The sequence below is a fragment of the Lissotriton helveticus genome, chromosome 11, assembly GCF_964261635.1.
Source record: "Lissotriton helveticus chromosome 11, aLisHel1.1, whole genome shotgun sequence".
In the NCBI taxonomy this organism is placed as follows: Eukaryota; Metazoa; Chordata; class Amphibia; order Caudata; family Salamandridae; genus Lissotriton; species Lissotriton helveticus.
The window spans coordinates 1,145,264,579-1,145,283,711 of NC_136072.1; the positions used below are offsets into that span (position 1 = coordinate 1,145,264,579).

The 19,133-nt window shown below is 44.9% G+C and overlaps 1 protein-coding gene across 1 annotated transcript in view; it reads left to right on the forward strand.

The window, feature by feature from the left end:
- Nucleotides 1–1,824: 1,824 nt before the first annotated feature.
- ANKLE2 (ankyrin repeat and LEM domain containing 2) overlaps nt 1,825–19,133 on the forward strand; it is a 104,297-nt gene continuing 86,988 nt past the window's right edge. Inside the window, exon 1 of the mRNA XM_078667914.1 lies at nt 1,825–2,118. Coding sequence (XP_078524040.1) covers nt 1,914–2,118 — 205 coding nt within the window. The 5' untranslated portion in view covers nt 1,825–1,913. The remainder of the gene's footprint in view (nt 2,119–19,133) is intronic.

The window sequence follows — 19,133 nt, forward strand, 5'->3', positions numbered from 1 at the left end:
CTGCACTGAAAAATACACGTTTCCTAGAACTCGCAGGTGTTCAGAGGGTAGGAGGCCTCACACTCTGCACCCTCACACTCTGCACTGTAACATACATTCCAAATACCACTCAGTGCCACATATTTACACTGCACTCAATGTAACATACACTCCAAATACCACTCAGTGCCACATAATTGCACTCCACATAATTACACTGCAATCAATGCAACATACACTCCAAATACCACTCAGTGCCACATAATTACACTCCACATAATTACACTGCACTCAATGCAACATACACTCCAAATACCACTCAGTGCCACATAATTACACAGCACTCAATGCAACATACACTCCAAATACCACTCAGTGCCACATAATTACACGCCACATAATTACACTGCACTCAATGCCACATACACTCCAAATACCACTCAGCGCCACATAATTTCACGCCACATAATTACACTGCACTCAATGCAACATGCACTACAAATACCACTCAGTGCCACATAATTACACGCCACATAATTACACTGCACTCAATGCCGCATACACTCCAAATACCACTCAGTACCACATAATTACATGCCACAAAATTACACTCTACTGAATACAACATACACTCCCTATATTACCACTCAGTGCCATATAATTACACACCTCATACTTACACTCTACTCAATGCAACATAGATACACTTTATCTATCTGTCTATCTATCTATGGCCCTCACTCTATCTGTCTATCTATCGCACTCACTCTATCTATTGCCATCACTCTATCTATCTATATATCTATCTATCGATCGCCCTCACTCTATCTATCTATCGATCACCCTCACTCTATCTATCTATCTATCGCCCACCCTCTATCTATCTATCTATCTATCGCACTCACTCTATCGCATCACCATAGCATCACTCAGCACCACCACAGCATCACTCAAGGGCACCACAACATCACTATGCGCTACCACAGCATCACTGTATGCCACAGCATCACTCGTCGCCACCACAACATCACTCAGCGCTACCACAGCATCAATCTGTGCAACCATTCAACAACAACTGGTTCAATTATGTTCTCTCAATGTTTCAAGCTTTATTACAAATGTCACGAAAAGATGTAAATATTTCACTTCTGTTCTTGGTTTTTCGTCACAATAAAATACAATGAACATAATCTTCACAAAAGTTATTTACAAAAGCTATTGCCATTATAAATTACAGTAACTTTTATTTAAGTATGAATTATTAAAAAAATAAAAGCCATTTTTATTTGTAATAACAATACATCTAAGTCACATAAATACAACACCTATTGCATTACAAATGCTATAGGTGTCATATTTGCAAAAGTTAAAACTATTGGCATTGTAAATGACAAAGCTATTAATTTCGCTATTTTCAAAACCGACACATAAATACAAAATTTGTCATTTACAATACCAATAGCTCAAACTTTCCTAATGCGAGACCTATTGCATTGCAAATGCTTGTTTTATAACGCATGTATTCCTAAGTCCGTATGTTTTCAACTGGTTCTTAGGTAAGTCAAAAATTTGCCGCTTGTAACCTTCAGTCCTTATGTTTGAAACTGGGTCCTATGTAAAGCGCTCTGACACCTTCGGGTAAAGTTCGCGCTCTATAAAATCGCACAAATAAAAATAAATAACAGGGAAACTGCTTCGCCAGGCACCTACTCTGTTGTCATGGAAACCGTGTCGCTGGCGCGAGTCTGTCAAAGCCCTCGAGGACCCAGGGGCTGCCCTTCCGGTGCCTGTCATGATTCCGCCAGAAGGTCAGGCGCCTGGAAAGGAGCGCCCGTGAAGGGGTCCTGGGCGGGCCCGGCGCGCTTGATGTGCGTCATCAGTGCACGCGAGGGAGCCCTCTGAGGAGGTAGTGATACCAGACAGAGGCGCTGTGAATGGAGGCGGCGGACTGGCTCTCCCCTGACTGGGCTGCGGCCTGGCCGGCTCTCCTTGTCACCCTACTCGCCTGCCTGGCGGCATGGCTGTTCCGGCTCCGCTCGCGCGGCCCCGAGGAGGCGTCCCGGCTCCCCTCACGCGGCACCGAGGAGGCGCCCCGGCCCCCGGAGAAGGAAGCGGAGCCCGAGCCGAGGGAGGAGCGAGGTGAGCGGGGCTTGGTCTCTATCCGAGGTGTGGGGTCGGGTGGGATGGGTTCAATATCTGAACACAGCCCAAATGGAGATTGGCCGACCCTTCCAGAAGTGGGCGTTCTAGGAAATGTAGCCTCTTCAGAGTAGATGCTGTTGTATGGTGTGACACTTACCAGTTAAGGAGCAACGTGGTCCTTTTCAGGTGGAGAGGCCGTGCCCGATGACACTTCCTGAAAGGGAGCAGTGTGGACAGACTGTGCAGTATGACACTTCCTGAAAAGAAGTGTGGGCAGACTGTGCTGACATTTCCTGAAAGGGAGAAGTGTGGACAGACTGTACAGTATGACACTTCCTGAAAGGGAGCAGTGTGGACAGACTGTACACAGTACGACACTTCCTGAAAGGGAGCAGTGTTGCAAACTGTGCTGTATGACACTTCCTGAAAAGGAGAAGTGTGGCAAACTGTGCAGTATGACACGTCCTGAAAAGAAGTGTTGACAGACTGTACACAGTATGACACTTCCTGAAAGGAAAGTGTTGACAGACTGTACAGTATGACACTTCCTGAAAAGAAGTGTGGACAGACTGTACAGTATGACACTTCCTGAAAAGAAGTGTGGACAGACTGTGCTGACACTTCCTGAAAAGGAGATGTGTGGACAGACTGTACAGTATGACACTTCCTGAAAAGGAGAAGTGTGGACAGAGTGTACAGTATGACACTTCATGAAAGGAAGAAGTGTGGACAGACTGTGCTGACACTTCCAATGTGTGGCCAGACTGTGCAGTATGACACTTCCTGAAAGGAAGAAGTGTGGACAGACTGTGCAGTATGACACTTCCTGAAAGGAAGAAGTGTGGACAGACTGTGCAGTATGACACTTCCTGAAAGGAAGAAGTGTGGCAGACTGTGCAGTATGACCGTTCCTGAAAGGAAGAAGTGTGGACAGACTGTGCAGTATGACACTTCCTGAAAGGGAGCAGTGTGGACACACTGTACACAGTATGACACTTCCTGAAAGGAAGAAGTGTGGCAGACTGTGCAGTATGACACTTCCTGAAAGGAAGAAGTGTGGCAGACTGTGCAGTATGACACTTCCTGAAAGGAAGAAGTGTGGACAGACTGCAGTATGACACTTCCTGAAAGGAAGAAGTGTGGCAGACTGTGCAGTATGACGCTTCCTGAAAGGGAGCAGTGTGAACAGACTGTACAGTATGACACTTCCTGAAAGGAAGAAGTGTGGACAGACTGTGCAGTATGACACTTCCTGAAAGGAAGAAGTGTGGACAGACTGTGCAGTATGACACTTCCTGAAAGGAAGAAGTGTGGACAGACTGTGCAGTATGACACTTCCTGAAAGGAAGAAGTGTGGCAGACTGTGCAGTATGACCGTTCCTGAAAGGAAGAAGTGTGGACAGACTGTGCAGTATGACACTTCCTGAAAGGGAGCAGTGTGGACACACTGTACACAGTATGACACTTCCTGAAAGGAAGAAGTGTGGCAGACTGTGCAGTATGACACTTCCTGAAAGGAAGAAGTGTGGCAGACTGTGCAGTATGACACTTCCTGAAAGGAAGAAGTGTGGACAGACTGTGCAGTATGACACTTCCTGAAAGGAAGAAGTGTGGCAGACTGTGCAGTATGACGCTTCCTGAAAGGGAGCAGTGTGAACAGACTGTACAGTATGACACTTCATGAAAAGGAGAAGTGTGGACAGACTGTGCAGTATGACACTTCCTGAAAGGAAGAAGTGTGGCAGAATGTGCAGTATGACACTTCCTGAAAAGGAGAAGTGTGGACAGACTGTGCAGTATGACACTTCCTGAAAGGAAGAAGTGTGGCAGAATGTGCAGTATGACACTTTCTGAAAAGGAGATGTGTGGACAGACTGTACAGTATGACACTTCCTGAAAGGAAGAAGTGTGGCAGAATGTGCAGTATGACACTTTCTGAAAAGGAGATGTGTGGACAGACTGTACAGTATGACACTTCCTGAAAAGGAGAAGTGTGGACAGAGTGTACAGTATGACACTTCCTGAAAGGAAGAAGTGTGGACAGACTGTGCTGACACTTCCTGAAAAGGAGATGTGTGGACAGACTGTACAGTATGACACTTCCTGAAAAGAAGTGTGGACAGACTATACAGTATGACACTTCCTGAAAAGAAGTGTGGACAGACTGTGCAGTATGACACTTCCTGAAAAGAAGTGTGGACAGACTGTGCTGACACTTCCGATGTGTGGACAGACTGTACAGTATGACACTTCCCGAAAGGAAGAAGTGTGGACAGACTGTACACAGTATGACACTTCCTGAAAGGGAGCAGTGTGGACAGACTGTGCAGTATGACACTTCCTGAATAGGAGAAGTGTGAACAGAGTGTACAGTATGACTCTTCCTGAAAGGAAGAAGTGTGGCAGACTGTGCAGTGTGACACTTAGTGAAAAGATGTGTGGACAGACTGTACAGTATGACACGTCCTGAATGGGAGCAGTGTGGACAGACTGTGCAGTATGACACTTCCTGAAAGGAAGAAGTGTGGCAGACTGTACAGTATGACACTTCCTGAAAGGAAGAAGTGTGGACAGACTGCAGTATGACACTTCCTGAAAAGAAGTGTGGACAGACTGTACAGTATGACACTTCTTGAAAAGAAGTGTGGACAGACTGTGCTGACACTTCCTGAAAAGGAGATGTGTGGACAGACTGTACAGTATGACATTTCCTGAAAGGAAGAAGTGTAGACAGAATGTACAGTATGACACTTCCTGAAAGGAAGAAGTGTGGACAGACTGCAGTATGACACTTCCTGAAAAGAAGTGTGGACAGACTGTGCTGACACTTCCTGAAAAGGAGATGTGTGGACAGACTGCAGTATGACACTTCCTGGAAGGGAGCAGAGTTCGCAGTATGACACTTCATGTAAAGGATCAGTGTGGGCAGAGTGTGCAGTATGACACTTCATGCAAGGGAGCAGTGTGCGCAGTATGACACTTCATGAAAGGGAGCAATGTGGACAGACTGTGCAGCATAACACTTCACGGAAAGGAGCACGGTGGACAGACTGTGCAGTACGACACTTCATGTAAAGGAGCACAGTGGACAGACTATGCAGTATGACACTTCATGAAAGGGAGCAGAATCCGCAGTATGACACTTCATGTAAAGGAGCCGTGTGGCCAAAGTGTGCAGTATGACACTTTATGTAAACGAGCAGGGTGGACAGTGTGCGCAGTATGACATTTCCTGAAAGGGGACAGCGTGGTCCTCTTCAGGGGTAGAGGCTGTGCCCTATGACAGGTATACAACTTTTACAACGAAACTTTTACAACGCAACGTTTACAATGCAAACTATTACAATGCATTGCTCTGGGGGGCGCTCTAGGATAGGGAATAGGTTAATTTACTATCCAATAACCTTCCCTACTATCCACGGGGACTGGAGTTGGAATGGTAAATTAAACTATTCACTATCCAGCACCCCAAAGCGCTATGGGTTGTAATGGTATGCGTTGTAAAAACTGCGTTGTAAAGGTAGGCGTTGTAAAAGTATGCGTTGTAACGTCATACATCCCCTATGACACTTCATGAAAAGCAACAGAGTGATTGGACTGTACAGTATGACACTTCTTGAACGGAGTCAAAATCGAACCTGTGGGGTGGAAATGCAATGTAGGCCTATGGCACGTCCTGATTTGATACAGCGTGGTTGCTTTCAGGTGTGGATCTGTGCAGGATGACACGCAGTGAAATGGGGCAGTTTTTTCCTTTGGTTTGGGGAACTCCACAGTACGACACGTAATGACATGGGTCAGTGTGGCTTCTTTCAGTAGCATGGATTGTGCCAAATGACACATCTGAAAGGAGACAACCTTTCATGTGGACAGACTGTGCCATATGACACATTATGGAAGGACACAGTTCTGGTTCCTTTCAGGTAGACTTTGACACTTCCTGTAAGGGGACAGTGGATCTCCTGTAGGTTGGACAGGCTCTATTTCAGGTGGAGAGTGGATAGACTATGCCACATGAGACACCTGAAAGGAGTCGCCATGATTTATTTCATATGGACCGACTGTGCCCTGTGACACATCATGGAAGTGAACAGTTCTGGCTTCTTTCAGGTGAACAGACTGCTTTTGACACTTCCTGAAAGGGGCCAGTGCCTCTTCTGTAAGTTGGAGATACCTATTTCAGGTGGAGAGCGGAAAGACTGTGCCATATGACTCGTCCTGAAAGAGTACACCGTGTTTTTTGCTCGTTTTTGCACTAGGCAAAATGCTACCCGTATACAAATATGTCAGGCCCTGCCCCAAATAGGACACTTCAGCTTGAACTGTTAGGTCTTGTCCCTCCTACAGGGCAAAATTCGCAACTTATTTCATGCAGTTTGGGCCTTGTTATTAAAGTGCAGCCGGCCCGACGAGGACGAATTCTAAATGATTGGCTCGTCTCTGTAGAGGCATACTAAGCAGAACACTCCACGAACAGGAATGTGATCTAGTGTAGTTATAAGTGGCCTTTTTTTTGTTTCACTTCATGAGTGTGGGTTTTGTAGCTTATTTTTCCATAACGGCTCGAGATTGCCCCAGTGATGAGGCACAGCAGGCCTTATCTAGTAGTTAGAATGGATTTTTTTTAGAGTGGGGTAGGGGCAAGGATGGATCTGTATATGTTTGACTCTCACTATGGTAGTACACAGAGCAAAAACAATGAACTAAAACGAGGTCTAAAGTAATTACTGGTGACGAAGGTTAATTCCCATATTTCATTGATCCCTTTTTAGGTCTCGCCTACGACGCACGCGCTGAAAGCGCGTTCTCGCAAGCGAGAACTATAGTCGTCGTCTCAGCAGTGTGAGACCGACGAAGGGAGACCAGACCTGTCCGCGCGCAGCGTTTCCCCATAGGATAACGTTGTGCGCGTGGCCAGGTCTTGTCTCCACGGCATGCCAATGCAGACCGTATCGCGTCGCGCACCTCTCTGGAATGCAGGGGGAGTCTGCAGAGGGGCGCGCAGCGCTGTTCACGAGGCTCACGAGATAAACAGGCTGGCTTACATCAGTTCTCGTAGTCATACTTAACACACTTAGATAATGCAAGATTAAGCAAAACGTGCACTATAAACAAGAAGTAAATTGCTGGCATGGATTATTTTAATGCGTTTTACATTTGTGTTTCAGAAATCTATCAGTTGTTTTGCCATTAATGTTAAAGGCATAAAGTTAGAGCCCTATATCAACCCGTTTCAATGTCCACCTTTATTTAGTACCGGATCTGAGACCGGGACAGACCCAGCCCACTTGAAAGCCCTGGTTTAAATTATCCTATATAATAGAAACACGAGTCTTCTAAAAAAAACAAAGAGGGTAAGCTCTAATTTTATAACGCTTAGATGCAATGCACGAACACACAAATGTTGGTTACACTGGTGTTGCGTGTCATGGTCGTGCAGCAGCCGACTCATTATGTTGGGCATGTATGATGACGTTTGGCAATTAAATTCGATGCTTGCAGGATGATCTTAATTTTTCATTAATTCCTATGCTCAGCTCTTTGTGTTCAGTGTATAGAGAGCATCCGTGCTAGTGTTCGTCTGTATAATCAAGGCGCCCCTGCCTGCATAGTGATATGCTTCTCCTTTTTATTGTCATTTATCCAAATGACGTATCTGAAAGGTGGGAGCAGACGAGGCAAACAAGCGCAGTTTGGTTTTCATGTTCGATGCCTCCTACGTTGAAAATGGAGCTACAAATACGTACCTGCTCACTTGAGGTTAAATTTCACTTTGCACTGCAAGTGGGAGAGAAACTTCTTTCCCATTCGGTACTACAAAATAAGACAAGCATTTGCAATGCAATAGGTCTCGTAGTAATCAGAGTTTAAGCTAATGGCATTGTAAATGACAATGCTTTTTATTTATGTTTTTAAAACAAAAATAAAAGGCATTGTTATTTGCAATGTCAATAGCTCAAACTCACATAAATGCGAGACCTATTGCATTGCAAATGCTTGTTGTTCTTGGCAAAGAGTGATGGCAACTTTTAGACCCTTGTTTTCCACCTCGGATTCTTTGCCACTGACACTAGCCTTTCACAAGTTACATCACCATTGTAAAAAGATATTGGAGAGTCGTAGAGTTGGGGGCAGTCGGCTTTTTTCTGTGTGACCGCAAGGCGTGCAGTTTTAAAAATAATTCTCACATTTCCAAGTTGTTTAAAGCTCTTCGTTAGGTTGCTTTCTGGCGTATTGTGAAGTGTAAACAAACATAGCTAAACAAGGTCAATAATTTCCTCAGGCAAAAGGGAGTTGCTTCCTCCTTAATCATCCTGTTTATGTAGCAAAATTAACCTGCAACTATTTCAACATGCTCTCGCATGCTGTCAAAATACGGTTGTGGCAGGAGGCAAACCGGTTTGGTGACTGCTTTTGGTTAGGTTGTTTTTATTAAACACATTATGGTATCGCAGAATTAGCCCTTAATATCTTGATGGCATTCATAATGGTAATATTTTCCTTAATAAATGCTGAAGTTACAGTAAAAAAAAGTGTGAATTAATTGCCTTTTGAATTACAACAGTGCAAGGCTGCCATAAATGCTAAAGTGATCCTATGCCACTAAAAATGGAATTTGACAGAGTACATCACCAAGACTAAGTTTGTGCATATCTAAAAGGGAATATTTTAAAAAACAGATTTTTAAAGCTGGGAAACTTTATTTTTTTTATTTAATATAACTATTAGTCGTCACCGAACTCACTCGCAGGAATTGCACAGATTATTTGTTCCATTAGCATATTATAAACTAATGGATACAAGAAGACCCATATGTGCTCTTCCTTTATCAGATAAAAGTAAAGTCTCGAGGTATTCTATGCACTACTAAACTTAATTGGGGTAATTTCATCAAGTGGTTCCTACTCTTTCCCTCGGAGATGTGCACTAATGGCCGATTTGCTGACTTTGGAAATAAGAGACTTGGGTTATTCAGGCTTTACAATTGACCAAAATGGTGTGATCCTGAGGAATCAACTTTTTGTCCATGACTTACAGCATCTGCTAATATTGACAAATCTACTTGATATGGTGAGTCAGATTTTATTAGGGAGAGCTATATTTGGGGCCTTGTGGCGAGCTGACAAACAGGTGTTCTGTTCACACAAAGTGAAGGAGCATTAAAGATGCCTTAAATCTTGTTTTTATCTTGTCACATTTATTCTGTATTCATAGACGATGAATCAATCAGCATCTGTATAGCGCAGCTCTGTCACCTATGGGGTTATTTGGGCGCTGTGGATGCAACGTGTCAGTCGAAGAGCCAGGTCTTTAGTTTCTTCCTGAAGTCCACCAGGGAGGCTACTGTTCGAAGATGGAGGGCTAGGTCATTCCAGGTTTTGTTGTAGGAGAAGGAGTGGCCCCTGCTACGTCTGCGACTGATTGTCCTTGCAATGACTGCTCCTTCCGCTTCAGTTTTCTGCGGACATTGACGGAACTGTGCCCTAGAACTGAAAGCAGAAGAGCATCATTTTAGTTTTTTACTTTTTTTATTATAAGTTTCTTCCTTCACATTTTAGGATTTTTACTTATGGGCTAGTGAGGAGGAGTGTAGGAATCTTGTAGAGTAGGTGGAAGTTCAGGCGATGGTTGATGTAAGACGGTTCTTGATCACACTGAGCTTTGTAGGTGTGTGTGAGGATCTTGAATTAGCATCTCTTGTGGAAGGTAAGCCAGTGGAGACTTCTGTGGTGGGGAGGTCCAGGATGAGTCTGGCTACAGCATTCTGTATGGTCTGGACTTTTTTGGAGGAGCGTTCCCGTAGTCAATGCGGCTGGTGACGAGGGCCTGCATGTCGGTCTTTCTGGTGGTGAGTGGGATCCATCTGAAGAGTGTGAAAGAAAGAGGAGGCGGCTGAGTTGACTTGTCATTTCATGGTCAGTTCGCTGTCGAGGATGATGATCTGTAGGGGTGGGTGTGTAGGGGTGGGTGTTTGTCTGAGTTATGCTGGGCACCAACTGTGGTCTAATATGGAAGTGCTCTTCCCGGAGATCAGTACTTCAGTCTTGCCGGAGTTGAAGGAGTTGAGCTTAAGGCAGTTGTCTCTCTTTCAGTTGGCTTCATTGGTCATGGCATCGCAGAAATTGATTTTGGTGGTAGAGATCTTCGGTGAGCAAGAGAATGCGTTGAGTGTCGTCTGCGTAGGAGGCTGTAGACTGACGATGTCTGCGAAGGCGTTAAATAGATAATAAACAAGAAGGGGCTGAGGGTTAATCCTAGGGGTGAGCAGCCGAAGATGTCCTTGGGTTTTGAGGTGAAGGGAGGCAGCCGGATGCTCTGTGTGCGTTCTGTGAGGAAGGAGGCGATCTACTTGAGGGTGTTTTGCTGAATGCAATGTTGTACTGTCTGTTGATCAGCTGAGAGGTCATGGAAAATCACGGCCACAGTCTCTCCACGGATGACAAGGGTTTTAATGTTGTATGTGTATGTGGCATTGATCAGGGCTGTCTCAGTTCTGTGATTGGCATGGAATCCTGATTGAGAGGGGTCAAGTAGGTGGTTTTGTTCCAGGTAATCGGTAAGCTGCTTGTCGATGGTCTTCTCAAGTGCTTTGGCAGGGTAAAGGGAGTAAGGAGATCGGTTAACAATTTTTGTGTTCACTGGGGTCGGCGGATGGTTTTGTTGGGAGGGGCCCACCAGTGGCGTAACAAAAGCCCCCCCCCACCCGAGCTCGGTGGCCCCCTCCAGCACTGGCAGGTACCTGGCCTGAGAGCTCCAGACTGTGTCCAGAGCATGGGCGGGCCGCCTGCATGCACTTTGTTGGAGGGCCCCCTCAAGCTTTGTTACGCCACTGGGTCTGACCTCTGCCTGTTTCCAACTGGCCGGGAAGGCTGCTGTGGTGATGGAAGTGTTGATGATGCTGGTCAGTTCTGTGCTGATTGGGTTGGTTCTGAGGTTGAAAAGACAGTGGGGGTAGGGAGCGGAGACCAAGTGGTGATCGTTTGGCTGGTGTGTGCTGGTTGAGAGAAGTGTGTTGGTGTCTAAGTTGTGGTAGATGGTGGCAATCTTGCTATGAAAGTAGTCCAAGAGGGTGTCGCAGAGTTCTTGAGAGGGGTGGATAGTGTTCTGTGTGACTGCTGAGTTTGAGAATTCCTTGACTAATTTGAAGGGTTCTTTTGTGTGGTTGGCTGCTATATCGAGATGGGCTCTGATGGCTGCTCTCTTGACTTCCGTGATGCGCCGGTGGTATTAGCTTGGGGCAGTTTTGTGAGCTGCTCTGTCGGAGGGGTTCTTTGTGGCACACCACTGTTTCTCGAGTCAGTAACAGTTTTGCTTGATGGTCCTGAGCCCTGGGATGTACCAGCTGGCTTGTTATGAGGTTTTTTGGCTGGTTTCATCAGGGTGACTGTCAGTGCAATTGGTGATCCATACATAGTTCTGTACGGCCTGGTCAAGGCCTGAAGTAGCTTCGGGTTGGGTGGCACTAAGGGCCAGTGTCTCCATTACATTGCCACAGCTGCAGTTGGGTGGAGCTTTGATGCTTGGGGATGGTGTACGGAGCATCAAAGATGGTGAAGTGAATGATGACGTAGTCAGTCTAGGTGAGTACTATGGCCTTGTTGTGGTCTTGGCGTCGGTCTGTAGTTGGAAGTTTAGGTGTTTCTTGAGAGGTATAGGGTCGCTAGTTGCAATTCATCGCATGGGATCCCTGAAGATGATGGCGATGCCCCTGCTGTTTGTTGGTGTGGTCTCGGTGTATCATCTTGTATCCGTTGGGTGCTGCGGTGGCGATGTCTGGTTTCAAGGAGGAGGTTGAGCCATGTTTCTGTGATTAAGGTGACATCAGGGTAGAAGATAGCGATGGTGTTCCAGAGATCCGTGCCATGCTTGCAGAGAGAATGGGCGTTGGGCAGGATGCATTGGAGCGGTTACGGGTTGTTCATGGTCTTCAGGGTAGAAGTGACGAGGAATCCAGTGCAGGCGGGTGGTCCAGTGTTGCCGGACAAGCGTCATTGGAGGCTGGTGAATCCTTTGGTTGATTGCATAAGGAAGTGCAGCAGAAGTTCTTTTGGTTTCTGGGGTCCAGGGCGAGGAGCTTCTTGGCAGTATATTGGTGGGTAACGAGCGGGCCAGGGATTCTGGCGTTCGACGCGGTCCAGGTGCGAAGGGCACAGACTGGTTTGCCTTTGGTGCGCGGTGGTGCTGCAGCCTCCATTAAGTAGGGTATGCAAGGAGGGCGGAACGATGGGTGACAGGAGGAGGGAAGAAACAAGCAGAAAGAAGCAAAACAAAGGTCAGAAACGAGCAGCATAAGGCAAAATAAAGGCCGGGAACGAGCAGAAAGTGAAAACAATAAAGGTCAGAGAGGCAAAAAATGAGCAGAATGGGCAAAATGAGTCAGAAACAAGCATAAAGAGGGAAAATAAACGTTCGGAACGATCAGATTGGGCAAAATAAAGGTTAGAAACGAGCAGAAAGAGGCAAAATAAAGGTTAGGGACGAGCAGGAAGAGGCAAAATAAAGATCAGAAACGAGCAGAAAGAGGCAAAATAAAGGTCCTTAAGAGGCAAAAAAAAAACAAGCAGAAAGAGGCAAAATAAAGATCAGAACCAAGCAGAAAGAGGCAAAAATAACAGGCAGTAAGAGGCAAAATAACAGGCAGAACGAGCAGAAAGAGGCAAAATAGAGGGCAGAAGTGAGTAGAAAAAAAGGCAGAAAGACGAGAATAGGAGGTAAAAATCTGGTGTTGTCACCGGGCAAGCTTGACAGGAGAACTGTTATGGGGGAGCTGGCACAAGGACCTGCTTATGACAGAGGTCAAATTTCAGTTTACATACACCATTTCTTTTGTCTGACTGCAAAGTTTGAGGATTTTGTAAAGTGAACTGTCTAACAAACATGCTGTACAAAAAGTGTGAAATGAAAGGCAGTCGGAAGTCATGTTTATTTAGCATACATTTAAAGCTAAAAGGTGAATAGCACAAACATTTCAAAATACATTTCAGCAGTTATGAAAGCCCTTGTTTTGTAATTTAGAGATGAGAAAAACATATTTTAATAGGATGAAAACAGATTAGAACACTTTACTTGGTGATGTGCAAAGGATAAATATGTTTGCTGAAACACAATTTCCACAGATTATTGTTTATACACCATATAGTTGTATAAATAAAACTGCATGTTAGTGGGAACGTTTTTGTCCAATTCAATGGAAAATGTGGTGTGGGAAAAATGACAGTGCTCTACCTCCTCATGCTCTAGTAATATACTTATTAAAAGTGAGCTTTTTAAGATGAATTGAGAAACATTCCTGCCCCTGTCCTGGTCGCAAACCTATTAGTGAGCTAAGAGGCCAGTCTGAGGTCATGTATATATACCCTATGTGTGTGCTAGATTCTTATTATGCATGGAGAAAACGTTTAGTCTATTAAATCAAGCCAAATCGTTTTTAGGTCTCGCCTGTCGATGCGCATGCGCATCGAGCTTGCGAGACTATTGGGGCTTAAACAGTCTTTAACCAACTTGCAAGGAATCGTGGCGATTCCTTGCAGTGCCCGTGAAATTCAAGCTCAATGCGCATGCGCTTAAAAGCGCGTGCACATGCCCCCAGCCGCCTGCCTGCCCCTGCTGCTTTCACACCCTCTCCCCGCTCCGCCCCCTCCCCTGCCCGCCGTGTCGCATTTCTCCTCCCCCTCCCCTTCTCTGCCTTCCCTCCGTCTTGTCTCTTTTGGGCCCCCTCCTCCTCCTACTCTCCTCCCCCCTCCTCCTCCTACTCTCCTCCCCACCAAGCACAGTTTCCCTACGCTCGCATTTGTTATCTGCTGTTTTGAAGAACTTAATTTTTTTATAAAGGTTGCCTTTTGTCGTTGCTGCTTCTGCCCTCCTCCCTCCCCTCCCAGCTCAAACACAGCGTTTGCCTTACTCCGACGGCAAATGAGCACGGACGAAGTAGCCTCGTTTTACGGAGTCCCTTGTTGCAACTTAGTAAAAGAAAATTCTTCCTTGGGCAGGTTCATGCGCACAGTTGCTTTTTGTCGTCACGGTTTCCGCCCTCCCAGTTCAAAGGTAGCATTTCCCATGTGCATGTTTGTGCGCACACTACACACGTGTCTTTAAAGGTTGCTTTCTTTTATCACAAAACTTAGTACAGTAGCTTTAAAGGTTGCTTTCCGTTGTTGCTGCTTCCACCCTCTCCCTACCTTCCCAGCTCAAACACAGCAGTTGCCTTACTCAGACAGGCGAAGGAGCACGGACGGAGGTAGCCTTCTTTTATGGTTGAGTCCCTTGTTGCAACTTATTAAAAGAAAATTGCTCCTTTTGCCGGTTTGTGCGCAGTTACTTTCTTTTGTCACTGCTTCCGCCCTCCCAGGTCAAAGGCAGCTTCCCTTGTCCATGTTTGTACGCTCACTGAACACAGAACTTGAGTCATCACAACACTTATTACAATAGCACTGTTGATATGAATGGTAAATAGCGGGGGAATCTCTTGTTTCAACTTATGAACAAAATGATTCCCTCGTGCAGGTTCATGCATGCAATGAACACTGAACTTGTGTCACGTGAAAGCAGTTTTGGCATTGATCACTTAACGTGCTATTGTCAGTTTGATTTTGTTTTAACAAATTTTCCTCCTTTTTCATTAACCCTGAAACTAAAATTAATTCTGTGCAGAAGTTCTGGTACATTTTAATGAAATTATGGCACACGCACACCCAGGTACGACACACAAAATACACTGTATTTAACAGAGTACCAACTCAAATGCGGTACGCTGCATCAGTTTTGATTCTGGAGTTTGCTTACAGTTCATAACCCTCCCCCGGGCTTTGTTTAACGTAACTGGCACTCATGACAAGCACTTCAATACCTCGGGTCATGTTCGTGCTATATAAAACTGGGGAAAAAATACCAATGCCACCCGCCAACAAGACCTAACGCAGCATTTTGCTCATACACGTCTTGCAACTCGAGACGGCTGTATTGCTAGTAATTCAGTTACTTTGTACCACAACCCACGCCCCGTGCCAGCCGTCGGTTACCAAGCGGCGCCCGGTGTTTAAATCAGGAAGATGAGATTATCTTAATTGCTGTTTACTGAGCTGCGCGGCAGGTGGTGGGGGGTTAATTACAGCCCTTGGAAGGGGAGAATGCGTGCTTTACTCCTGCCCAGGAGGCGTGGGCATGCTTACCTCATTTTTCACTGCTGCTGGCTGTGTTTTTTTTCTTGACGTGTTTTGGCCACCCCCTCTTACAAAAGCGCACCAAACGCACGCCTACACCACCCTCAAGCTACAGATTTTGAAGGGGCCACTAATTAAGCTGAACAGGTCACGCAGGCATCCTTACCGCCATCTCTGCTTTAATTGGATGTATTTTATTGTGAATAGCGCAGTAAGGCACAGAGTTGGTGTGATCTTGCGTCACACATATAACCCAGCAAACGACCTTGGGAAACATAACTTAGAATGACATTGTTATGACATAACAACGAATGCAATATGGGGGACAGAAAGGTGTTATCGATGCATAGGGTCAGAGGTCAAACCAGTTTTGGGCTACCTCTCAGCGAGTTATATTTGCGTTCAATAACACATCACACACAAACAAGCATACACTTCATTTAAAAAAATAAATAAAAAAAGACGAACCTTTTCGAATGTTTATGGCTTTTTTTATTTGTAATTCTTTACCATTGGCTACAGGAAACAAAAATGCTAAAGATTTACAACAAAAACCCATAAACAATTCTAAAAGCACTAACTCTAACGATGCGAGACCTATTGCATTTCCAATGCTTGTTTTGTATTGCAGGAATGCTGAACTCACATATTTGAAGGGACTTTTATATACGAAAATAAAGAAAAAGGTGGCTCTGAAAAATTTAATATTTACCTAGGATGACATAATAAGACCAGTTTATGGGTCAAGTATTTTCCAGTTAGGTAGGTAGTTAGGTATACTTGTAAAGCGCACTGCCGCCCCATCTCGGGGCATCCTAGCGCTGTATACCGCTGTGGAACCCTTCCTGGCTTTCCCTGTGAGATGCTCCCTACTGGGCACCCCCAAGGTGAAGCCATGCATCCCAGCGCTATTGGGGCCGTTGTGGAGATTAAGCAAGCTATTGCCCAGAGTTGCAGAGTGGGACCCATGATTAGAGTAGGCACCGAGGCGAGAATTATCGAGTCCGCGGACATTGAGCCCAAGACCCTGCCGCGTTGGGAATTGAACCCTGGTCCCGGGCCAGACCTCTGCATCAGGGACTGCCGCTTGTAACCAGTGAGCCACACTTCTCCACAAAGTCAAGTCGAGTCAAGTTAATACACCTGCAGGTCTAGTAACATGTCTATGATTTTTAGAGGCCTCTATCGAGAGCCCTTGGAAGCAGGCAGAATATAGCTATTAACCTGTTTGTAAATAAAGCTCATGATGCCCCCAAGAGCTCTTGTAGTGCTGTTGACAAGATAACTGATGTTTGTTGCTTCCCATCTCCGCCTTCTCGCCGCAAATCTGTAGAATTCCATGGCAGACTTTCTAAGAATGGAACCTTCAGAATCTCTATTCAGGAAAAAACTGAAAACCTGTCTGTTTGCACACACTTAGTGTGGGGCTTTTACTTGCTTTCTCTCACTGCCTAGTTCTAGTTGTTTCTTAGCCCAGCGTGGAGAGATGCCAGTTGGTGTAACCATATCGCTTTACAAGATGATTTATTATTGCTCATTTTATCCATCTCAAAAGGATGGAAGGCTGAGTATATCCACACACCTGTTACTAAGGGGTCAAACATCCATGTACTCGAACCATTAGAATCTGGGAAATTGGTTCCACCTTATGCACCCAGAATATAGGTCTGTTTCCGGCCATTCACTATAATAAATTGTCAACACGTTATACTGTAACAGTCATACTCTCACCCTCTGCCATTTTGCTATGAATGCATAGACCCTACCTCCTTGCTGATGGTCCCTCCTGGTGGAATGTTGGTGAGCGCCTCTGGTCTTGACGACCACTTAACCCCCAAGTTTGTTCTCTTAAAATGATCTGACAGCTTAAGCCTGCCAAAGTCGGTGCTTCAGCACAACATTTTTTGGATGGTCACTACACTGTTCTCAGGCTACCATTTCAGAAGGATTTTTACACTCTGGCACACATAGCCCCACTATCTTTAATATGTCAGTTAGCATCGCTCATCCACTTCATTTGACTCAAACCCTGAAGCTGTGCTGATGACACCCACATTCTTTTCTCTTCATGAAACAGTCCAGCAAGGTTCCCCCAAATGTAAGGACTGTGTGATACAACTCACAAAGTGGATGACACACAACCCTCCTCAAAATGAACACAGACAAGATGTAAATCATGTTGATTCCTAGTCTTGGATTACCAAATCACCGTATGCTGAATCTTTGGTTACTGCGTGTGCTCACTGTTTGGTCACAACCTCTGTGTCCCACACATGCCACTCTGGTTTAAAATCTGGGACTTTTCTTTTATCATAACCTCTCTGTAACTGCCCAGGTGAACATACTCGCCTCCACCTACTTATTATTATTCAGACTGCTGTGAAAAACTCACCTTTCTCCCTTGTTACTCTCGCTTAGTAGTAGTTCAGATGGCCATACTGAGTTGACTGGATTACTGCAGGTCACTCTTCTAGGCGCTCTGTACTCGATCTCCTTCAGTTTGCAGCAACTCCGAAATGCAGCGGCCAGACTTTCTCTATCCTTTTCTGATTATTATTCAGCACAGTGGCTTTGAACGCATTGCACTGGCTGCCCATCAAAAAGTGAATTATGTTCAAATTGCTATACTTGTTCTTCAAGGCTTTCAGAGTCCCAGCTGTCTATAGTAAATTCATACCCTACAATCCCTCTGACTTTTAGATAGATCATCCAGACTGCTGACCATACCTGGGTTCTGCCATACAAGCCTGGGAAGCAAACCGTGGCACTCTCTTCCTCTTCATTTGCTCCCTCAGACTCTGCGTCTCCCTTTTTGTAAGCTCCTGAAAAACCAGCTGTACTAGTAATTCTGTCTGCTCTGTACAGTGCATTCTGTCTACTAAGCTCCAAGTCACCTTTATTGGTAATCATGACCTTTTCAAAACCCACACCGCATAATATAACCCCTTAAGCAGCTGGTTTTATTGAACATTAAGATTGCTATTGTTTTGTTCCCAAGTAATGAGACCAAGTGGGGTTTTGGACCCAAGAATCACGCTCAGTTTAAAATGTGATCATCGAGGGAGGAATGGTTTGACAGAATCATCATTGATAAGGTTACGTTATAGTGAATGACACTTTAAAAGCTTCTTTATCACCATAACCTGCACCCCTTTGTTAAAATATAATCATGTGAACTCATTGTATGACTGCATCGGTTATCAGAAGATGCAAGTATGTGTGCTGTCACCGTATGTATCTCCATTGTCATGGTACACGTCAGAATTCACACAGCGAGGCAGTAAAGGATCATGCTTTAAACTTGGACTGTTAAGACACCTGAAATGCTTGCAGTTATAACTTTAAAAAGGTCACTCTACAACTCACTTTTGCTGCTCAGGTCAAGCTATTTACCTTTTCAGTTGTCTGCTACTTTGACATCTTCAGGCAGCTATGGACTCTTAAGATCTCTTCTTGTTTATATGTTGTACTTCCATGGTGTCCTCATGAGCATCCTGGATCTTAAATAGAAACATTTTTGTTTCCTATATGTTTTTCTTCTTCCATGATAAAACAAAAAACTGTTCTATATTGTCCAGATTTCCCTTTTACGTAATGTATCATAAATGCAAAGTCAAGAATTAAAGTAGTGTAATTGAATACAGATATTGAAACGTTGGTACCGAAGTCTTTTTCAGACAACCACTGATGCCAGATTAAATTGACTCCGTGAAAAAAGGTTTTAAAGTTACTTCGGGGGGTCTGTCCAGTTTTATGTGCTGTAAATGTTTTTGCCAGCGTTGGAGTTGCTAACGTGCAGTAGATAAGATTTTTTAAAAAGTAACTTGCTTCAAGTTTATTCTAATGTTACCA